We start from the raw sequence: 24,029 nt of genomic DNA, 5'->3' as shown, positions 1-24,029 counted from the left end.
CCCTTGAAATTTGTCCCCCATTATATCCATGCATGGGGACCATTTCATTTTCCCAGTTACAGACAAGCCAGTCAGAGCAAAGTGCTTTACAACCTTGCTTTTAATGAATTTTTGCATTACACAAGATTGAATGGGTTTGAGAACTGGTACTGAGAAATGTCTGAGGAATTGGAGCAGAGTTGCAGGGCATCACCTGTGCTCTGATCCATTCCCCTGAGAACAGTCCTTAAAGTCCTGGAAGAGACTTGTTTTGTTAAACATTTTATTCTTTATAATGCTGACAGACAGAAATACATTAGCTTTTCATTTAGTAAGGAGGAATGAATCACTTGGTGTTAGCATAAAACCAGGTTTAACATAATCAAAAGTGGCCCACAAGGTAATTGCTCACAGTATGACAAAGGCCACCTGTGTTACAATAGTTCTGTCCTGCTGTAGTTTGCCTGAGCCCTGTCAGTGCTTGTACCTGGAATACTGATCCTTCACCCACCGAATCAGGTGAAGCTAAGAAGGTTCCTTAGCTGCTTCTGATAACTACACCAGACTGGACAGCTGCAGCATGAGGAACCCTGAACAAGAGCTAGATGAGAAGTAAGTTTAAGGGCATTAGGCCCTAGCTTATGAACAAAAAGTTACCTCAGCTGAACTACTAAAAATACACTCAGAAAATATGTACAAGAGCATATCTGTAATCATGACAAAGGCAGTGATTGCTACATGTTTAATAATTCAGAAGTTTTGGAGGATATGTGTTATAGTGATCATTTCCAGATCTGTTTAAGCTGCCATTCTTTCCTGGATTGGGGTTGTGTAAGTGCTCATGTGGAAGAACACTGGTTACTTCTGTGTTTTGCCTGAGAAATAACTGCCCCTCAGTCCTGTTACCAGGGCACAAGTTCACATAATCCTGGGGTTGGCTCCTTGGCTCACTTCACCAGCTGCAGAGAGGTAGATTGCATGAGGAATATTTATTTCATATTTAATGCTAAGCAGAGGCTTTACCTATATCTAAATACTTTCTCTGCAACATCAGGGGTCTGACTGACAAAGGGAAGAGAGCAGGACCACCAAGGAAGAGGGCTGCTTCTGGTGTGTGGAGCAGTTCCAGCTTCAGGACTTAGTTCAAGATGTGCTCATAAAACACAAGGCTTCAGTCCTGTGAGTGACTTTGGGAATATCTGACTTGGCTGTAACTAGTATTTTAAGAAAAGTACAATAAACACCCACAGCCTCCTCCAGGGGGTGGGGAGGCAGGTGACAGGGACCTCTCTGTACCTTGTAGAGGTGGAGCGTGTTACCATCCTAACAACTCTATGCCACACTTAAGATAAGGCCTTAGGGACCCTGTGGTGAGTCTTGGTTTTGAGTCACTCCAGCGCTGCCCTTTCAGTGAGGGAGTTGGTAACACTCGTACTTCAGAAAGCAGAGAGGAGATCCAAAGCAGAAGGCATCTGCGTCCTAGGGCAGAGCAGAACTGTGTGTTCTGCAGAGCCAGGAGGACGGGGATCTACACCAGGGCGATGGTGCCAGCTAACAGAACTGGTAGTTATTGCTCTTGAGAAGGGGCTGGCCACTCTCCTCTTGCTCACAGGACACCTCACAGCAGCCAGAGGTATCACAGCCACTGTCTTCCTCAGCAGCAGAGGGGAGGTTGGTGTAGTCCTTGAAAGCAAAAAATAAAAATAAAATCCAACCCAAGTGTGCTTTGGTCCCTTCGCTGCATGCACTGTGTCCAGCTCTGGGGGCACCAACATCAGAAGGACATGGACCTGCTCAAGCAGGTCCAGAGGAGGCCATGAAGATGATCAGGGGACTGGAGCACCTCCCCTGTGAGGACAGGCTGAGAGAGTTGGGGGGGTTCAGCTGGAGAAGAGAAGGCTCCAGGGAGACCTTAGAGCGGCCTCCCAGGACTTAAAAGGGCTACAGGAAAGGTGGGGAGGGACTCTTTATCAGGGGGTATAGGGATAGGACGAGGGGAATGGTTTTAAACTGAAAGAGGGGAGACGGAGATTAGATATAAGGAAGAAATTCTTTGCTGTGAGGGTGGTGAGACACTGGCACAGGTTGCCCAGAGAAGCTGTGGCTGCCCCCTCCCTGGAAGGGTTCAAGGCCAGGTTGGACAGGGCTTTGGGCAACCTGGGCTAGTGGAAGGTGTCCCTGCCCATGGTAGGGGGGTTGGAACTGGATAATCTTTAAGGTCCCTTCCAGCCCAAACCATTCTGTGACTCTATGAATGGAGTACAACATCTGTTTCTGCAGGGATGCCCAGCTGGGGATGTGAATTCAACACTACCCTTTGCTGTGCCCGTGCTTCTGTGGAGCTGCAGCACAGCAAGTCAGGAGGCAGCACACCTTCTGTCCAGCTGCACACCAAATCCACGGGAAGGGGGCAGGGTGGCTGTATCACTAGCTGTATCACTGCCTGTAGAGGTTGCTGCAAAACAGCTGTTCTGTCTCTCTTCAGCCTCCTTTGGTCATGGTGGGGAGTGACTTAACCCTTCAGCATGGGGAAATCTGGGTGCCCCTCTGCACTTTCCAGCAACACTAAACTGTCCCCTCAAGTTCAAGGTAAGGGACATCAGCAGGAAGGTTGTCCAAGAGCTATGTTTGTGTAGGGGGAAAACATGTCTCCCTTCCCCCTTCTCTCCAAAGGTCCTCACCTGCTCCTTGTGCACCTCCAGTTCTTTCTGAATGAAGCAGCCGATCTGGTCGAAGGTAGGTCTCTGCGTGGGCTCCAGGCTCCAGCATGCCTGCATGATGCTGTACCTGCAGAGCCAAACAGGGACAAAGCAATTGCACTGTGCTGCTGCAAAGCACCCCCAGGCTCTTCCCTGCATTTGTATTTCAGGCATACAGTACTGAGCAATCCCTTCTCCTCCTGTCTATAAAACCTGTGGTCAGTGCATGTGCAGTGCTCCAGGGAAAGGTGAGCACAGGAGTGAGTAAAGTAATCTATCAACAAGGGGCTTTATGCCTCCAGTACTTTTTTCTTTAAGCTTAAACTCATTCCCTTCCTGCAACATACTCAGGCTTGTCTTCTCAAAGTCCTACGGTCAAAAATAGCTGACAAAAAAAAAAAAAGAAAAATCCACCAAGTTCAGGAATGTAGACATACAGCGTGAGCTCTCTCATCTTCCTGTCCATAAACAGGGAAAATAGTGGATGGAGCATCGTAACTGACTGCCCCAGGTCTTGCTTTCCTGTGGGAGCAAGGAGCAGCCTGGTAGGATCCACTGAATCACAGAATCATCGAGGTTGGAAAAGACCTTGTAGATCATCCAGTCCAACCATGAACCTCACACTGACCATTCTTAACTCTACCAGATCCCTCAGCGCTGGGTCAACCCGACTCTTCAACCCCTCCAGGGGTGGGCACTCCACCCCTGCCCTGGGCAGCCCATTCCAACGCCCAACAACCCCTTCTGGAAAGAAATGCTTCTTAAGAGCCAGTCTGACCCTGCCCTGGCACAGCTTGAGGCCATTCCCTCTTGTCATGTCGCTTGTTCCTTGGTTCAAGAGACTCATCCCCCCTCTCTGCACCCTCCTTTCAGGGAGTTGTAGAGGGCGATGAGGTCTCCCCTCAGCCTCCTCTTCTCCAGACTAAACCCCCCCAGTTCCCTCAGCTGCTCCCCATCAGACCTGTGCTCCAGACCCTGCACCAGCTTCATTGACCTTCTCTGGACACGCTCGAGTCATTCAATGGCCTTTCTGGAGTGAGGGGCCCAAAAACTGAACACAGTCATTGAGGTGCGACCTCACCAGTGCCGAGTACGGGGTAAGATCCCTTCCCTGTCCCTGCTGGCCATGCTAGTGCTGATCCAACCTGATCCAACCTGAACCTCAAGGGCAGACACATCTGGCAGCCACAGGCAGACCTATGACCATGATCCCTGTGCCACCTCCCTGCCCGCCCGCTGTGACGCAGCTTCAGCCACCCCATCCCCCAGTGTGTGCATCTCAGCACAGCCACTCACATTTCCAAGGGAGCGAAGTCAGGCCTGGCCATCTGGTACCCCTGCTTCACCATGCTGTAGAACTTGCTGTTCACCACCATGCCGGGATAGGGACTTTTACCTGTGACAGGAACGGGAGCAGAGGTGGCTCTCAGATCAGAGGCTTTAATACTTCAGCCTGGAGCATCGCCCAAGCCAGGGCTACTCATTCTCAGGGAGTTCCAAGTTTGAGCAAATCATCCAGGATCCTTTGTTTTTAATGGTCCCTCTGGAAGCATAACTGTTTTATAGCCCTGATAAAACCTAGATTTTTGTCATCTTTCCTCCTTTCTTAGAAACTTTTCTACAGAGTCATTAGGGTAGTGGTAAGCCATGGAAAACAGGTTTGCAAGCTCACTTCTTTCTTACCAAGGGAGAAGATTTCCCAGAGAAGGATGCCGTAAGACCACACATCGCTCTGCACTGTGTAAATGCAGTCAAAGATGCTCTCTGGGGCCATCCATTTCACGGGCAGGCGGGCCTGGAAGAGCAAAGAGTCCTGGAGACTGGGACAAGCTGGCCCCTTATGCTACACCCTGTCCTTCGCGCTCCAGCCACGCTCTACCCTTCTCTTGTCCCCATTTTAACTACTTACATTGCCTTTTACAACGTAGTTCGAGTCATTCATGATATCACGGGCCAGGCCGAAGTCACAGATCTTGGCTACCCGTCCATCTGATATGAGCACATTCCTGGCTGCTAAGTCACGGTGGATGCACTGGGGAAAAGATAGCGCAACTGAGACCAAGCCAACGTCCCCCAGCAGTCCCAACTAATTCCCTACAGCCCAGGCCTGTCATGGAAACAACACTTACGGGGGCAAGGGGAACATGTACTGTGTAAGAGGCACTGTGTCACGCACGAGGAGCATGGGCTCTCTTTCAACCACCTCATTTGCAATGCTAAGACATTGTGACATTTCGTGCCACGTCCTTTAATCACTCATGGGGCCATCATCTTCCCCATGGGAGGAGGCTCGGGACCAGGGGCTGTTGACACTGTGTCCTCATCTCTGAACCAGTCATACGGTTAGTCTGGTACTCTAAATGAGCCAGCTCTGGCAGACAGCTCAACGGCCACTTTCAGTTCCTTGTCCCTGGGCCAGCGGGGAAGCTGCCAATGCAGGAAAACTTTACATCAAAGTTACTGACTTCATGTAAAAGCTGAGGAGAAAACGTTGAGACTGGCACGATGTACAGCCCTGAGTTCCCCCCATAACACTGTCCCTGCCGTGATGGCCTGCCTGGAGCCCATGGGAGACAAAGACTCTGAAGGGAACACCAGTCACCACAGCCCAGCATGTCTGAACCCAACCAATGGAGCAGAGAGGCCCGTTTTCAGCAGCAGCTTTCTTGAGCTTGGCCACCCTATCCAAAAACATCCTGAGCCTTGTGCAGACAGGATGGCTGGTGTCTGCTGGATGGACTGGTGTTTCCCCATTGGGATGCTGGGGGCAGCTGTCCTCTTGGCACTCACGTTCTTTGATGCGAGGAATGCCATGCCCTGGGCCACCTGGCTGGAGAACTGTAGCAGGTCAGAGAGATTGAGGGGACGGAGATCCTCCCTGGTTTCCTCTTCTTCCTCCAAGCTTTTCCCTGAAATTCAAAGTGAAGTTTTAGAATTGCTGCAAACCTAGCAAGTAATGCAAGTGATGCTGTATCATGGTTCCCCAGAGCTAAACCAGAGAGGATGGCCGGAGTAAAGAAATCATGAAAACACAAAAATGAGCCTTTAACTCACCCCTGACTTGCGCAGAATCTGATGACGTTGAAGATGATGATGATGATGACACAGGCCTCATTTCAACATATGTTTCCAAACCCTGGCCCGAAAAGCCACTGTCACTGAGTCAGAAGCAACAGAGATGGAGACAGGCTGTTATCAACACTCCAGCAGTACCTTCTGCCCTTCTCCACATCCACTGAGAGAAGAAACCACATCCCTGCCTGCAGGAAGTGGCTTAGCTAGAGGCTTAAGGGCAAAGGGAAAGTCAACGTTGAGGCTGATTTGGAAAGGGGACCTAGGTGCCCTGTGGTATGGGGCTCCAAGTACTGCTCCCCTTTTGTCAAGGAACTGCCCTTGGCTGATGGGGAGTGCTCAGCCTCTTGTCCTACAAAACCCATGTGCCCAACAGTGCAGGAAGCCAAAAAGTTCCAATTCCAGGTAGCGGGAGGGCAGACTGGGTTGAAACCTGGATTTATTGTGGGATATCTGTCAAAGACTTTGAAAAAGTTGGAACTGCAACCAAGCCAGAACACAGACATCCCCAGTGGCTTTTACATCTTGGTATTCTGCAAGTCCCCAGACCTTTAGCCTTCATCTCTCCCCAGCACAGCTCTCTGCACACTTCTCCCAGCAAGTACCCAGGCCCTGCATTGCTCAGCCCCGTGGCCGCCCAAGCTCTGCTTTTACCTGCGGATGTATTTCTTCTCTAGGTCAATGTTCTTGTAATCAGCAGTGCTGTCTAACGAGGTGTCCAGGGCAGAATCTTGGATAATTATAGATTCAGCCTTCTTTCGCAGGAAATTCAGCAGGTCTCCGTAGCGACAGTACTCAGTGATGACGAGGATTGGGCCTGGGAGAGAGGTAGAAAGGGTTCATTAAGAAGTGATGTTACTGTGACCTGTCCTGAGGATTACTTTCCCCAGGAGGGGTGGCAGAACCCACGCTGCACATAAGCATGTCTGGAAATGGCCAGCCCACAGGCCCTTGCAAAGTAATAGGTTCAAAAAAGACCACTGAGCTCATCAACTATCTCTGTGTGAGACTGAGGAGAGAGGTAAGAGCCTCAGAGGAGCAGGCCATGGGAGAGGTCCACGGGGGAAGCAGGGCTGTGGGATCCTACCTCCATAGGTACATGCTCCCAGCAGGTTAACAATGTTCTCATGGTGTCCCAAGTGACTCATGATCTTCAGCTCAGACATGAGAGCCTCCTGCTCATCTGTGTCTGCTGATGCTGCAAGACAAGAGAAGGGCTGTGTGAAGGAGTGAGGGAGGGACAAGGGAGAGATGATGGGGGAGGACAGAAAAAGGTGTAGACAGAGATATGGGACAAAAGGAGGAGACACATTCAGAGGAAAATGTGTCCTCTGTCTGTGCCTCTGGACACATGTGTCCACAAAAGTGAGAGTAGTGTGATTCTCTAACACCCAGTACTTATCACAGAAACATCTAAAAAAGTAGATGTTGCAGCCTGGGAGCACTAACATGTGGTGAACACACACTGCATCCTGCCCAAAGGAGCTTGGGGGATTTCAGTCTTTGCAAGTTGCTTTGGGCTTACACTTTAGCATCTTCACAGCCACTTTGAGGACAGAGTCTTCTTTGCCCAGCCCAAAAGCAGTGGCTTCTACCACTTTTCCAAAGGCTCCTGCTCCAAGAGTTTTTCCTGCAGAGGGAAAAAAATGTACTTATAAGCTCTTTCTTAAAACATCTTGAGCAGTTGTCCTGCAGACAGCCTTGAGGAGGATGTTTGGTGGGTGGGGATTCCTGCTGAGCCCAGACAAGATGACACATCCCTTAGTCAGGAGCTGGTTAACATCTGAGGGGAACTCTACTGTGAGAAAAGATGGTATGAAAGAGGCCATGTCTAAACATGGGGTCACCAGCTCTGTGCATTAGGAATGACCCCAGATGCAAGAGGAAGGACACGATCCTCTCAACTTTCCTCAGAGCAATGGAGGGATGGAGGGAGGCTGCATCCAAGCATTTGACACCCTGTGTGGAAGAGGACAACAAGGCCTGGTTAAGAATGTTGCTGTAATGTCTGGATGCAGCCTTGGATATTGCCTAACTGCTTTGGTTCTCTCCTTTAGAGCATTTCAGCTCTGTGGTGAGCTGCATGCCACCAGGCAAGCAACAAGGAAGGTTTCTTACCAAACTGGAGATTATTCCTGGGAAACTCCCATTTTTCATTGTATGGCAGCTGAGTGGGATCAATAAAGATGTAGTTATTCCCTTCACATGCCTCAATGATCTTCCACCTCACCTGGTACTTGGGTTTCTGTAAGGAAGAGACTCCAGTTATTCAGTGTTCCTCAGGTCCTGAGGGTTCCCAGTCCCAGCATGCACTCTAGGTCTCACCCTGCAGGCATAGAGCTAAGACTTAGGTTTCAGCCCATCAAATATTTCTTGCTTTGAACCCAGTCTGAGTGAGAGAGGCTTTGTCTGCACAGCCTGGTCCTTTGCTGTTACAAAGTCCCTCTAAGTTGTCACCCATGGCTGAGGGAGGCTCTCTTGCCTCTTCCACTTCAAGCAGCCTGTTGCCCCCACTTGGGATGGCAGAGCTGGGAGAGCCAGCATGTCCCACCCGACCAGTGGCCAACAGTGCCCAGCTGGCGCTGGAGGGAGATGTCCACCATGTGTCCTTCCTTGGTACCTTGGGTTGCTGAGCACAGCAGAATGGCAGAGCTGGCCCAGCCCCGCTTCCCTTACAGGGCAAAAAAAGACATGGAGAAAGACAAGTAAGAATTTCTTCTCTTTTCCACAAATCTCATGGCAGACATAGCCAGGCAAGGCAGTGCTGGAGCCTATGGGCAGGGGCAGTTGCCAGCTTGGGCTTGGTGTTGTCATTCATGCTGAGAGGGCTAGGGAGCCAGGCAGGAGGCACAAATAGAGAGAAAGGCAGTGAAATAGCTTGGCATGAGAATACTGTGCATGGCCTTTACTCCTGTACAAGGAGACAGGCAAGGACCTGCACCCCAGTGTGGCAAAGGTGGTCTCAGGTCCATCAAGACAGGCACAAGGGAGCATGGGTGGAGTGACCATGGCTGTGATGAATCACCTCATGTCCCAGCTACTGGGATGTGTGCGCTGAACTGCTTCTCCTCACCACTTCCCCTGGATAGCTGCGGAGAAGGATGCAGTGTATGAGTAGATGCTCAAAGCTGGGTTAGCACAGGCATGAGGAACCATAACTGAGGCAAACAGATCTGCAGTTTTGATGCAAAGCATCTGTTTGTTTTCTCCCCCACGCTCCTGCGTTTTTCTTTGCCTGAGAGTTGAACATCCGTGCCCATGCAGGCAGTTGAAAAAGGCCCAGAGAGGATGCTTCAAGCAACAGAGCTTCTGGTGGAGGTCCCCCCTAAAGAATGCCACATGCATTCAGTTTATTTGATGTTGCCCACTCCCAGAGGGTGAGTATTGCTGCCTTCTGCTCCATGATGCAGCTAACACTTGCAACAATCAGCCATGTCTCAAGCAGCCCATGGCTGAGATAGGTAAGATTATTTATAAACATGTCCTGATTCTTTTGGGCTTGCAAGACTTCCTAAAAGCTATTTCTTCAGAGCTGTGCTTACACACTGATTCACGCTTCTCTCTGTCTCTGGACTACTGGCCAAAGACAGCTCTGCCTGCAAAGCTGTAGGTGCTCGTCTGGAAGAGGGCTCTGCTGGATCTTCTGACAACCAGCACCAGAACTTTGCTGCAAAATTTGCAGCCTTGATGGGCTGTCAAAAGGAAAGTGCCAAAAGGGAGAGTTGAAAACCAGGAGATTTTCACCCACTGATGAAACAGAGGTGGCTACTGATTGGTACAGTTTAAGGAAGCAACTGAGAAGAAATCCAAATGCTGAAAATTAGTCTTGCAGAGAAAAATGGGGTAAGTTCTTGTATAAAAATAGTGACCAAGCCTTCCTGGAGACAAACGCCTTCTATCATCATTCTGTTTCCCCATAAAGACAGCTTTTTATAAAGCAGGGAGGAGAATAAAATGTAGATGCAAGCTGCAAACCACTTTTTTCCCTCCTTAATTCAGTCTGTGGATTCATGATGACCAGAGCAAAACCAGTTGCAACTGACAGCTCAGAGTGAGCACCTTTGTCCTACACCAAGGAATATCCACATTGACCTCTGGGCTACAAGGCTGAGGGACCAGGTTTGGAGAGGTTTTAACACACTGGGTTTGGTGCATGAGCCTTGCCCTGTAGCAGGAATCTTCTGGGAGAAGTTGGGAGGCAGTGGAGATGAGGAGTTAGCTTGCCTGGTTACCCCCAAGCTGAAGGCTCCCTGCCTGTGGCTGCCAGCAGAGGCAGTGGGGTCTCTGAGGCTGGGCAGGCCTTGAAGCCCTTGCTACACAACAGGGAATCTGACCTGGTTGTATTTGTAGAGGAGGAAGAGGAGTAGGAGGAGCAGCAGGATTGATGTGCCTATGCAGATGGAGAGGATGGGGCTGAAAAGCTTGTTTGGAGGGGCCACGACATTTCCTGGAGGAGCAAAAAAATGGGATGAGTAAACCATTCCTGTTTCAATCCCATCTCTGGGACCATTTTGCCCAGCTGTTCATTTAGGCTTCCCCTGTATGCAACACAACCCAGCACTGGCCTCAGAGACAGCCAAAACCTGAGAACTGGGAACTGCGGGAAGTTCTTGATGCCAAACTCAAGGCTGCAATGGTTCCCCCTGTGCACCCCAGTTTCCACAAACAGCACCAGCTGCAGGTCAGACTGACTGGAGACAAATATCTGTGCAGCAAGAACAGTGCTGTCAAAAGATACAGCTCCTGCACTCCAGTGGGCTGAGCAACAGCCGGCTGGGCTGCGCCCTGCAGCGAGGTACTGCAGTTATGAGATGTTCATGGTGTGGATCAGCCTTTGGCACCAGGCTATGACCAGCCACCAATTCCCACATGGTTCCTAGAACTGCCAAATGCCAAAGCCTCACACCTCCTGTGGAATCTATTTCACCTCTCTTGCAAGACAATATGGATATACATATAGGAAAATAGGTCCCCAAAAGCCCCCAGATTCTCCCCCACTCTGTCAAGCTACCAGTCTGTATCTTACTGGTGATGGTGAGCGAGTGAAACATGTCAGAAGTGTTCCCCTCTCCGTTAATGGCCACACAGCAGAAGGTGAAATTGTCACCCAGCTCCTGGAACAGGACAGCGCTCTCCACCTCGACCTCTTGGAAGGGCAACATGTTCACCACCTGGGGACTGGTGTCATTCAGTAGCAACCTATAGTCCTCGTTGTATCTGCAGAGATACCAAGCAGGAGAGAATGAGTGTTCCTGTGCAGCACAGCTGCTCATAAGTGAATTGGTGCCTGTGTCAGACTAGACTGGGAATTAGGACTGCAGCTCTATGAGACATGTTACTCACTGCCTGATGAAAAGACCTCTCCCTGAACACCAAAGCCCTGTGTAGATGAAACCTTAACTGCCTCTGTGTGGCTACAGCTGTGGCAGCAGTTCCCTCCTTGAACAGGGCTGGTACTGAGGCACAACCACCCCTGTCCAGGCAGCTGCAGTTGCCTCCCGTCACACTGTAGCTCAGTCAGCCTGTGCTCTGCAGAGCTTCAGACCTGTGAAGGTCCCAGAAAGATGACTAGAACCAGCCAGGATGTAACTCTACAGCAGCTGACTTCAAGGCACTTCTCCAAAGGACCCACATGATCCTCAGAAAAGCATTGGGAGAGCATGAATCACAGGTGGCTGAACTCATCAAGCTCAGGACTTTAGGAATAGCACCTTCCCCCTCTCTTCAGACAGTTCCCAAGAACCTATTTTTTTAGCAGGGCAACATCCCTGTTGCTGTTATCAAACAGGCTCTGCTATATTGCATGTAGGCAAGCCCAAGCATAGGAAGGGGAAGTGCACACCTTGGAGGTGCTCGATGTCCTGGGCATTTCTCACCTGTCAGAGTGAGTGGGGCACTGGTACCACTCAATGCGTGGGGCAGGGTAGCCGATGGCCATGCACTGAAGGATGGAGTCATTGGCTGGCACCTTGATTCTGCAGACCCTTGGAGGAGCTGTTGGGGAAGGCAGATAAAGTGTGAGTGCTATGACTGGAGGAAGAGCACATTCCTTGTGTCCCAATTTACATTCCACGTGTGCAATAATAAAACATCAGGAACCCCTGTGCTATGCACAGGTTTGGGCTGGGTCCTAGAGACAGCCTTGCCCTGTGTCCTGGGGGTGTTGGGCTGGAAGTACCCTGGTACCCCCCCTACTTGCTGCCAGCTGGGCAGCAGCCCCAAGGGTAAGCAGGGTGAAAGAACAGGCAATGCCCAGCACTTACATTTCACAGAAATACTGAAGGTAACAGATGCATTGGTCTCATTGTTGACGGCATAAAATGTATAGAGGCCTCCCTCTCCTTCCTGCAGGCGGTTCAGGAGGAGCGTGGTGTTATACCTGCTCACACAGAGAGTAAACACCATAAAGAAAGCTGTGCTGAGGAAACTTAAGCACTCACACAGTCTTCACTCAGCAAGATGCAGCTGCTTCCTGTGCCCAGGAGCAGGTGAACAGTTCTCAGCATTAATTCCAGCCCATGAGGGGAGTCTGCTACTTGTATCTTCAGGGGAAGCAGAGAGGGTCTGATCTTCCTTAGAGGAAAGACCTTTTGCCAGCAAGTGCACAGCACTTCTGAAAGTGGACTTGATCCCAAGGGTATTTTCCAACCCGAATGATTCTGTGATAGGCTCCGGGTGGGTGAATGCTCAAAAGGAAGAGTTTAACATCTAAATCATTGCCTTTGAAGGGCTAGAGGATGCTGGTCCTTCTGCCTTTGACAGAAGGAGTTATTCCTCCCATTTCTTAGCCCATCAAGTCACGGTCCCTAGTGCCCACTCCCCTCTGCACCCAGCCTATTTCTCAGACCCAGATGCAAGAAAGACTTTGCCCTAAAGCCATCGTGCTTGCTGAGTGGTACAGTTCCTCTTGTGGATTATTTTGGGTTTCTAAGAAAATGAAAGGGGAATTGCCAAAAACTCCCCAACAAACGGAATAATTCTCTTTCTTTCAGTCTCTTTTGGCCTCAGTTGGCTGTAGGCTTTGGAAGAGCAGGCCTGTGCCCTCCATTGGGTCTTATCCACATAATGATGTTTCTGGCTTCCCTTGACATGGGGCATACAGTGCCACTCAGTACATACACTGTCCAGACCTCAGAGCATGGGACAAGTCTGAGGAGCAGTGAGAGAATTAATTTTGTAATGTTCATCCACCCCTGCAATTTCTTCTTGCAAGGAGAGTGTGAACTTGGACAGTCAGACCACAAATGTGATACTGACTTCCACAAGGTTTTCTAAAGAGAAGGCTGCCAAAGAAGTGGTGTCCTCCTTGACCTGATCAGACCTGCTCGCTGCTGTTTGCTAATAATACTGGAAAGAGAAGGCAGAAAGGCAGAACAGTTCCCCTCTTTAAAAGCAGTGATTTTTCTGTCAGCTGATGGCATGGGGTCTGCCTGTCTCACAAGGAAAGCATTGTTGGAAACATGCCACAGCCGGTGTAGAAGAGAGAGAGAGCGAGCACATACCAGTTGTTTCCAGAGGTCATTTGGAACTGCAATGTGCTGGTCCTAGAGTTCTTCAAGGGGTTTGTGTGATTCCAGTTCCAGTCGACAAGTTTTGGGTAAGCCTTAATGTGGACCTGCAGCTGCAGACTCTCTCCCAAAGCAACCTCCTGGCTGGTAGCTTGCACTGGGGTCAGGAACACATAACCTCTCTCTGCAGGATGGAGGAGAGCATGACCATTAGCAGACATGTCCAGAGACCTGAAACAAGCTTATACCAGCTTCATAAATGGACCACTACTGGAAAGGGCAGCCTCAGCTGGGAGACTACAGGAGGGAACTAGGCATTACACAGATTATGTTGTCAAAGCAGTACTTTTAAATTGCTTCTTTGTCATGGCAGCTCGGATTGCACTCAGCCTGAGGAGAGCTAGAAAATCTTAGTGAACTCTCATGGGCAAAAAGGTTTTATGTGCTGTGTCCTAGTAAGTGATGAGGCTAAAACTGTATCTCCTGATTGCCCATAGAAGACAGGCCCCTTAGCTAAACTCCTGACTTCTCACTTGGAAACAACTCAGACTAAGCCCTCTTTGAGCCATGGCATGCAGTGACTTCGGGACATCAGCAAACTCCAGCCCATGAGCTGCGAGGATGAATTTTCCATCTTGAGAAACAAACAAGTGTATAATAGACGTGAATCCTCTTATGTGGATCTGCCACTGGAAGAGACAAAGATCCATACTCTGCTCACGTGGCTTGCCCTTCCTTCCAGCCAGTCCTTCCTGGTCTTCAGCATAACCTTGCCCTGTGTGGTGGGTTTTTTTGTTGGTTTGTTTGTTTGTTTTTTTAAAGCTGTTTATAAACACACAAAACTGAGATTTCTGAGTTTTTTCCTCCAGAATCCAAAAAATGTCCTCCTGCCCCTTGAGACATGAAGGGAACACCAGTTCCTTTTCTAGCAGTTCCACAGTTCTCATGCGAGCCTTCAGGCACAAGCGAGAATGATGTTTCCAACAGAAAAACTGGGAACAAGGTGGAGGCAGAAATGGAAAATACTCAAGCCTATATGTGACTCAGCCCACACCTTCCTGGTCTTTTGGGAAAGCACTCACCTACTACCTGAAGCATTGTTGAGGCATTCCTGAATCCTGCTGAATTGTTAGCTATACAAGTGTATTTCCCACTATCTTCCATGGTCACCGCTGGAACAGACAGGATGTCGCTGATGAAGTAGTTCTCATTTTCAAAGCTAGGCTTTTTAGTTCTCCTGACCTGTCAGGCAGGGAGGGAACATCAGACACTTTCTTGGAAGGGCAGAGGATGGAACTGAATACTTACAACAAACATATCCACCCCCTCCTGTTCTGGGGTACTGAGCTTTGTTATAGGGCCCTGTCACTGAAAGCCATCTACATGGAGACCAAGACACATATTAAATCTAAGTATTCAGGGCAGATATTCCACAGCAGTTAGGATTATATAGCTATTGTCAACCTTCTGACTGCAAGTTGGCCTTACGTTGTGTGATCCAAACATATCTTGTATGTTATTTCACCTCCTTAATAAAGGCATCAGATATAATAAGGACTTCTAGCAAACTTTATCTAACCATCTAGCAGTTAAAAGTCAGCACAACAGAGATTTTTAAATGCATTCCCTTTCTTCACCCATATCTTCTCTCTTGGGAACTGTGTGTCCTGAACATGTCTGCTGCTTTACAAGCCCTGACAGGGCTGGGTGGAGAAATGTTGCCTCAGTAGGTACTGTGGCTCCTGCTCAGTGAACACAGCTGAAACAACATACTTCTCTCTTTCAGCAAGATCCTGACAATGGGAAGGTGTTTAACTCTGTGTCATCCCAAGGAAAGGATGGCCACATTCAGATATCTACAGCTTGTTTGAACAGCTGCTTTGGTCAGGCAGTCCAAGGCTTTGCTGCAGGTGACTTGGGTCTGAGCAGTTCTTACCACCCTATATCTCCTTGTTTCCAGGAAAGCCCTGTACGCCCTTGAAGCTGCACAACTTACGTTCTTTGCTGCTGTCACCCATCTGATGTCATACTTGTGGGAAGGAGCAATTACTCTGCAAGTGACTTCAAAAGGTTCGCCCACAATTCGCACATGGTCTATAGGGTCCATTATCACCGATACAGGCTTCTCCAGGGCTACACAAAGGCAAGCAGGGAAAGATTCATCATCAAGGCCACTGGACCAGCTGCGTGCTTTGGAGAGTTCCCAAGGCCCAGCTACCTTCTCCTTTCCATCCTTTTCAGTCTTTTTTACCCCCAGCCTTCTCCTTCCCTAGGGATCATCACTCCTGTCTGTGCATGTGTCTGTAGGAAGCAGTACAAGTTGGGGAGAGCACAGCAGTCAGCACTGTGGGTTGAAAGGGAAGGGGAACCTTCTGCCATGATTATTGCCTGAGGACTCGCAGAACACCAGGGAGATAGGTGGACTTTTTTTCTCTGTCCTGTAATAGTGCCTGCAAAGATTTGAACACTGCTGAACCCACAGAGACCCACCTGAAGGAGCCAATTTGCCAGAAGTTGATGGAATTTTGCCTCCATTCAATACCCTTTAAAGATTGCAGGTTCAAAAAGTCTTTCCTACCACTGGCAAGGAGCCTTTCCTTAACTATCTACTGTGGCCAGCTTAGCTATTGCTGTCTCCCCAAGGACAGCAGCAACCCCCCAATCCTTTACCTTCTTCCACAAACAGTCTTATTCTGGATGACTTCTCTATTTTTCCATTTATCATTGCTTGGCATCGGTAAGAGCCCTTCTGCTTGCTTTGCACATTGTATAGCGTGATTCCTTTCTCAATACTGAAAGAATAGTTGGTCCCGGGTGGGAGCTGAGAGCCATCATCCATTATCAGAGTCACCCTGGATCCATACTCAGGGGCCGTGATGAGACAGGGGAGCTCAGCATTACCACCTTTGGTCACAAAGATCCGGAAACTCGGGATGTACCACACAGTATTTGGATCTGCAGAGGAGACAAGGTAGGCCAGAGAATGGGATCAGAAAATACATTGAAGCAGAGAAACACATTCCAGCAAAGGCAAGTCTCCAGCACTGCTGCCCAGTGGGAGTTCGATGCTGGGGCAGCCCTGCTCAACGCCTGCCTGACTCAGCCTCCAAAAACTCACACGACAAGCTGAGTTCCAGCTAAGACATTTGAGGGGAGTAGAATAATCAACTCACAAATGTACATAGGCAAGAGAGACTGAGAAATATGCTTACCTCTAATTAAACTTTTCACCATGGTGTTAGTTTTATTTATCACACCTCCAGCTTTCCTGTCTAGGACAGTATCTCTGGTACAAGGGAAGGGGTGAACTCAAGTGGTGGAGCTACCACAGCATATTTCCTTCTGGGGTAAAAGAATATTTGGGGTTCAGGTCATGTTGTGAGGATGCGATTCATGTGATTCTCTCCCTTATCTGGGGTACTGGCCATACAGTTCTCTGATTTCCAGATCTCACTGCCCATTACAACACTGACCAGACCTTCATCCCTGTTTTTTGCAGGAAGGGAAGCCAAGGTAAATGGAGGGAGAGATCCAGGCCATTCCCACATACGTGTGAGATTCAGCTCTGTACTCTATGCCAGTGCTTCAGTAACAGACCCCATTTTATGTGTGCTTACATGGTTGTGGGTGAGCCACTGCCTCACTAGGAGCCTGCACTGCTCCCCAAACACACACACAACCACAGCTGTAGAGAAGACCTGTGTCATGGCCATGCTCCCTGAAAGGACGCTGTTCTGCCAGGGTATGTGGGAAGAGGGAAGCATAGTTACCTCGCACAAACAGATGCACAGTTGCAATGCCCTTGTCACTGCTGTTGACATAACCACACTTATAGGTGCCTGTATCCCTGTAAGTAGCCTTGGGAATACTGAACATGCTGCTGGTGTGGTTGATGAATATATTCTTTTGGCTTTTCCATTCAACTTCGGACTCTCCTGAGCAGTGCAAGATGACTGGATCACCCGTGTTAACAACCAGAGCAGGGAGGTCAGGGCTGATCACTGGGGATGCCGAGCCTACAAAGGAAAGAGTGAGGATGCAAAAGTGATCCTTAAAGATGCTCTGTTGGAGTTCACACTGCTGAGCATGGAGTAGCTCAGCATCAGGAAGTTGCTGAGCTTGGGATTCAGACTGGCTTTTTGGCTCATATCACTCCAGCCATTCTCCATCCCACCAGACGGATATGGTCTGATACTCCAAGGAATGAATTTCAGAGAAAAGAGAAAACCCCACATGTGAACATTTAGAGCCCTGGGACAGAAAAAAAAAAAATTTGGAGCTAATTAAGTCAGATGCTAGCTTGGAAATTGTTCTTGTTGGATTTTGCCTCTTCTTGCAACAGTTTTCCTTTTGTGGCAGAGCTGGAGCTACTATATGAACATAACGCCCTTTGGTGAAAATTAAGTCAAGTCTAGAGGACAGGGCGCTCTGTTGCATTGGTGCTGTGATGAGGTAGAACAGAACTGGAAAGCTTCTGCAGAGCAGGAGTTCAGCTCACACCTTTTGGGAAGACGGCTTTTTGGTTGCTGGGCAGTGGATTTTGCAGGACCCATACTTATGCGTTATCATAGTCACACAGTGTGTTCTCCTTGTAGATACCATCAGAACATTATGAAGTGAGTCACCATTATTATTCATATTTGAGGGTGGGAAACTGAGGCACAGAAAAGCTAAACAGCTCATGAAAGCCCATAGTTGCAGTTGTACATACAGCACACCAGGCCATGCTGACACTGGCATTGCAACCCAGCTGGATTTCTGATGCCATCTCTACTTTGAAGATGGCTTCTCTACTGGCTGAATAAAGGGGAACCTGTGTCCCACTCCAGCCCTTAGTGTCAGAGGGAAATATTTTTTTCCCCGTTTTGCCGTGTCAGCGAGTTCTTTGAGTCACCACCTATATTTAGGGTGGGGGGAAGTGAGAAATGAATCAGTACTGCGGGGCTAGGGAAGAAGTGGTACCACCACCCCCATGCCAGGCCTTCAGGGAGGACAGGAAACACATTTCAAATGGCTATCTGTGCTCAGGGGGCTCTGCACTCCCCTCCAGCCCCTATCCAGGGCCATTCTCCCACTTCTGCTTTCCTTCCCAGTCGCTAACCCATCCTCACATCTTAAAGGGATAAACACTGAGGTTCAAATCATACTAAGTAGAAAGGTAGCTGCCCAATTTACCACTTCTTTGCTCTTTGTAGATGAGGTCACTGCAGGCAATGTTCCTCTGGGGTGGTGGCAGCTGAAACAAGGGCTGAGTTTGGTCTTGTGATGCCTCAAACTCTGCAGCAGACTGCTCTGGACTTACAGGAACAGTTTAGTTGAAAGATTTGTTGTCCAAATGAACATAAGAACCCTAACTCATCAGGAAGTGGGAGAGGGCAAAGCACCCTATAATAGTACCATTAATCCAGCTGCACTTGCACATCCTTTGGGGAAAGGGGAGTAGTGGCCAGATCTCACAGCCCTTGTTGAAGGGAAGAAAGGAGAGAAGGCTGCTTATGGTCATGGGTAGCAAAGAGTTTAAAGCAAATCTGTTCCCAGATGCTGCCCTGGACACTGTCCCTGTAACACAGGCAGCAGAAGCAGCATGCACCCATCTTCATCCACCCCTGCTCACAGCTCATTTGGTGAGGAAGACTATGTCCGAGGTACAAACATGCATTGTGTTCCATCTGCCGCGATTGGGGCTGTAACACCAGAGCCCGTCTATCAGAGCTCAAAGAGCATCATTTAAGAAGTCTTGGGCTGATGCCTCCCTCTGTGCAATGAAAGGTCAAGAATATGAGACTCAAGGCCCTGCAGAGCATTGCTGGTGCATGACAACAATGCAGTTGCCCAGAGGAACCCAAACAAGGCCTGGATCAAACTCACTCGCCCTGCAGGAAGAATCAGAAGACAGGGAGCTTTGGGGCATGGAATGTTTGACATTTTTTCTCCTTGGGTTGTTTGGTTTTGGGGTTTTTTTTAGTGATGCTTTTATCTTTCTGTGGAAAGAGGAAAAGCCTCATTTATTCCCAGAGTGGAGAAAAACATGTCCCAGAATCCCCTGCAAAGCCACATTTTCCACATATCTAAGGTTCAACGTTCCTCCCTTTTTCTAAGCTGTATTTTCTAGCAGGGCTCAACATATTTCTGTTGCTTTTACTCTCTATCACTGTAATTTTTTCCCTCACCTACTCTTTGCTTTAGCTATCCCTCCACATCCAAGGCTTCAGCACCATTTAATAGGGGAGCCAAGCTCTTTGACTCAAAGCTGTATTCAAACTGGTTCAGGGAAGGACCATGTTGTAACTGGTCCTTGGTTTGGCCACAACAGGACAAGAAAAACAAGAGAGTCATGTCACTGTGTCCTTGTTGTTATCAACCTCCAGTTACTACTGAGATGCTATGGATAGAGAAGGCTCAGTGTAGGTGCTCTCCCTAACAATGAAGCAGCAGCCAGCAGCCTTCAGTCTATCACTGGAGACTCCTGTCATTGGCACAGCCACCACACAAGTGGAGTGAGGACTTGGGGCAGAGACACTGCCAGGTGAAGGCCACCCAAGCATCCACTCCTCCTTGTGTGCTGGGGGATGAGTCAAACCCACGGGCCCTTTTCCAGAATGGGGAAGCAGGGCTGCTGGGGGACGCTTTCTCTCTGCTGACCAGTGTGCAATCTTGCACGAAGCCTAAGGATGTCTCTGGTGCTCTCCAGCAGCTTCCGCAGCACTGCCAGTAACTGCTGGCCAAGGGTTTTACCACACTTGGGTTGTGTAACCATGACCTCTAGTTACAGCTGCAGGCTCTGTCCCTGCCTCTCCCATGCCAGCCAAAACATTACTTTCCTTTGCTGAGGGTTTGGAAATGGTAAGGAAGGAGAAGTAAAGGCTGGTAAGACAGAGACACTCAAGAACCTTACCACAGAAACCAGTCATGAGGACCTTGACTTGGTCCTGGGAGATAACTAGGCTAAGGTCTGGCCCTGGGAGGGACCCATACCAGGCCTGAGCTCCCCTTGCTCCCCCCTCAGTGATGGCAAGGAAAAGCTTGGTTTCTGAGGACACCTTCCCCAGAGCCACCTACAGTATCTGGGGGGCAGGGAGTGGGGAAAAGGGTGCTTATCACATCTCTGCTTGGGGCTTCTACATCAGAAGTTTAGATTCATCCGTAACAAGAAAACAAAAGAAACCCCAGGAAGACCTCTCAAGATGTCCAGGAGCACAGATGTGAGCTGATCAGGTTTCAAATCTTTGCTTGATCCAAAGCTGGGATTTGAGCCCCTGACACTCCCCTAGCAAGAGCCAAGATCACAATGGTCATACCACATCAGCCCTGGGTACTCTCAGAAGATGCACTTGCAATCCAAGAGGGAGAAGGAAGTCAGGCTCTGGCTCCAACTTGAGGCTCTTCCTTTGGACAACCTTGGCACGTTGCAGCTTTGTGCAGCAGATGGCCGACAGTGATGGTGCTCAGACAAAAGTGTCTCTAACACCCTGACACAGCTGACAGTGCCTGATGAGGATGTCACAGATGGTGACCTGCATTGCCCAGTGCCCCAAGGAACTTTCACAGAGATCCTGACAGATATTGTTACGATCTCTCACAAATCTATATCAGACCCGCCTAGTCCCTATTATCTTAAAAAAAATGTAAGAAATTAAAAACACTGCAGCCTTCACAACGCAGTTCCCTACACAGCAGACCTGGAAAAAGCCTGCTCAGCATGTCAAAGATGTGATTTGAACCAAAACACCATGCAGCGCAACAGTGAGAGAGGATGCAAATTTCCCGGGCTGAAAATATGAACACTGCAGTGGCTCGGGAGGGATATGCTGCCTCCTTGTTACACGTTGAATGCTTTCCCCACAGATTGCCCCCTTCCAGGGGGGACTTCACACCAGAGTCTCACTGTGTCCCCAAACAAGCTCAAGAGGAAAATGAAGGAAAGTGCCCCACAAGACCCCCGAGAGGCTGCCAGCGCTTAAGACATAAGATTAGTAATACTGGTTTCTGTTTGGTTGCAAACCTCAAAACAGGACTAGTGATTGCTTCTTGAGGTTGGTGGGTTATCGCCTCTTGGCCATCTCCACAGCCTCAAAAACCAGGCTTCACCTTTCCCTTCTTGGCTGCCCAAGTTCTGTTTCCATCACATCCTGGCTCTACAGCCCTGTTGTTTATGCCAGCAGCACCAGAAAACAACAATCCTCAGACATCTCCAACCAGGCACGAAGTGGGCATTGGGAGGTGCCAATGCAGCCAACTTTCCCGACTCTTTCACCTGCAGGCCAAGCACCTCCAGCTCTTGCTCCATTTGGGCAAAGGGTTATTTCAGAGACAGCTTCCCTCAGCATACCCTTTCTGCTGAACCTCTCCTTCCTCCTAAGCCCCAACGAGACCCAAAGAGTGGAAAGTTTCCCTTTCCCATCTCTCCATTGCTGAGGCTCTTCCTATGCTACGTGCACCTTTTCCCTTGGGCAGCCCTCAGCAAGAGCAAGCCCTCAGCACAGCTGGGCTCCAGAGCCAACACAGACTAACAACACATCCTCTTCCCACCACTGTCCTCCCTCTATAACAGCTGCCAGCTCTGGGTGGTCTTCAGAAAGCTGTTACAGCCAAGCCTGCACAAAATGCCAAGCTGGTGTCTCTTCCCTGCCACACCATGGAGCAGACATGTTCTCTTGTTCACTCCCTACCCACATCGAGGCTCCTAGAACCTGCCCAGAGCAGCAGCAGCTGCCTCATGCAGCAGCCTCCAGAAGCAGGGACCATCCCAGCCCACAGCAGGCTTTTGGTAGACACAATTAGGAGCCTGGCTTTGTCCTCCACTGCTGGGAGCCAAGTGCCCATTAGTCCAACTTCAGCATTGTCCTGTCCACAGCCCCAGCAAGGCTGTCACCCCCTCCTTGCCCAAGGAGGGATGGAACACTCACATCAGACACCCAAGAAACCCTCACCACATCCCAAAACTGCCCCAGAATGACAGGGATACACTGTAGGGCTTTGGGGGGCTTGGTGGACCTACCGTGCCAGGCGCTGGCTGCAGTGAGCAGCAGGAGGAGAGCAGGACCCATGTCCTCAGGGACCGTGGTGTCCCCAGCGTGGAGTGGGGACACGGCTGAAGGATTCTCTTGAGCAGCGGGCGCCTCTCCTTGCAGGCACTGTCTCCAGCACTCCCTCAGCAGGAGCTTCTCCTTTCTGAGTTGACCACAAGTTAAGAAATTCCTTTTTTTTGTTGTTTGTTTTTGAAACAGGAGGTAAAAAAAGAAAGCGATGCTTTGAGACGTCACTGGTGACAAACTCCCTTGGCAGAGGTGGGGCCATGCACGCACCCCTCTGTTGGGGCCACCCTCCTGTCTCAGAGGGGGGTTCAGCCCCAGACCACTCCCCAGGGCTGACAGAGGTCACTGCACCATGCCAGGGTTCAGGACAACTCCCATCTGCCCTGTCTATTGCCACCCAAACCCCCAGGGACCACCGCACAGTTGCTTGGGGACACAAAGAGCCAGGCTAGGACCTGCCTTAGTGGCAGGGGACTTCATTTTACCTCAGGCCCAGTGGCTCTTGCTGGCTTCAGGCCCTGAGTGCCCACACAGGAACAGGCTGATTCCCCCACAGCAGGCCCACAAAGGTGATTCAGCCCAGGGCAGTTCCCAGGTGGGAAGAAGCCTGTGAAGATGACAAATTATTTTATTTTAACCAAGAGCATGATCCCTGGTGCAGAGGGGGGTCCTGTGGCCACACTGGGTCACCCCCAAACCCTGCCTCCAGCACCGTGCAGAGGCAGGGCTGATCCCAGCCAGCTGCAGGCCAGCCTTCACCACCCTCCTCAGCAGGGAGACATGTTGGGGTCCAGCCTGCAGACCCTTCCCTGTCCCCAGCTGGGCTGGGGGACACAGTTGGACCCCAGGTCTCCTCCTCTCCCAGGACCCCCAAGCCTGGGGCTCACAGCAACCCTCTCACCATCAGGCAGCTACAGGACTCAAACAAGAACCCCTCCTCCAAAGGAGCCCTTGCTGGTGGGGAGGCTTTTTGAAACTGTTTTCTAATTGACAACCTGGCAGGCACCTGAGAACAGTAATTAGGCACTTCATTAACACTCACCTGGACCATGCCTTTTCCAAAACAGGGGGTGAGGATAGGCTTGAAGCAAAACAGCTCTCCTAGGGATGTTCAAGTCAGCAAGATGTTAGCAGGTCAAGTCAGACACTTGCTGTCTGCTCTATCGCTGGATAACCTCAGACTGAAGCAGAAGTTCATGATAGTTCACAGCAGCTCTGGGGTGGGAAGTTATGGCCACCACCTGACAGCACTGGGAAGGACAGGGGAGGAAGGGCTCTGCCTTAGCTGCACCCAGCTGCAGCCCCATCAGTGGGGAGGTGACAGGGACGCTGGCTGTGAAATTTGGGCAGAAAGAGATGGGCTTTTCCAAAATGTCTGCACAGACATGGCTGTTGAATCTGCACTTGCAGTGCAAAGGTGCCAGGCAGAGGAGTGCCCCTCATGGCTCTACAAACTGGAGGAGAATGGCCTTCTCCAAAGGGGATAATTAGCAAGGTACCAGCAAGACAAGGCCTTGGGGCCAAGACATGAGAGCATGGCTGACTGTGCTGCAGATGACTAAGAGTCATGGGAACATGGAGACATCTCTTGGTTTTGGCCAGAAGGATGGCTGGAGAGCATGAGGGAGTCCAGAGAAAAGGAAAGGCAGCTTTTGGCCAGAGAAGATTTCCTCTCAGCAGTTTTTCCTGGCAGGATGCGAGGAAGAAGAACACAAAGTAGAGGCGGTGTTGTACAC

At 49.9% G+C, this 24,029-nt stretch overlaps 1 protein-coding gene across 1 annotated transcript; it reads right to left on the bottom strand.

The window, feature by feature from the left end:
• Positions 1-82: 82 nt before the first annotated feature.
• Positions 83-22,452, bottom strand: CSF1R (colony stimulating factor 1 receptor). Its single transcript, XM_074883355.1, has 21 exons — positions 22,257-22,452; positions 17,029-17,274; positions 15,929-16,213; positions 15,255-15,391; positions 14,341-14,500; positions 13,253-13,442; positions 12,014-12,129; positions 11,627-11,744; positions 10,777-10,967; positions 10,085-10,197; positions 7,869-7,995; positions 7,276-7,380; positions 6,838-6,948; positions 6,405-6,567; positions 5,733-5,836; positions 5,469-5,587; positions 4,588-4,710; positions 4,362-4,473; positions 3,975-4,074; positions 2,661-2,766; positions 83-1,662 (listed from the first exon to the last, which is right to left on the bottom strand). Exons 1-21 carry the CDS (start codon positions 22,303-22,305, stop codon positions 1,531-1,533), a joined length of 2,907 nt encoding a protein of 968 aa, XP_074739456.1. The 5' UTR covers positions 22,306-22,452; the 3' UTR covers positions 83-1,530.
• Positions 22,453-24,029: the final 1,577 nt, after the last annotated feature.

The sequence above is a fragment of the Strix uralensis genome, chromosome 14 (assembly GCF_047716275.1).
Source record: "Strix uralensis isolate ZFMK-TIS-50842 chromosome 14, bStrUra1, whole genome shotgun sequence".
In the NCBI taxonomy this organism is placed as follows: Eukaryota; Metazoa; Chordata; class Aves; order Strigiformes; family Strigidae; genus Strix; species Strix uralensis.
Note: the sequence above shows the minus strand (reverse complement) of the source record. Positions and strands in the feature narration are given on the sequence as shown.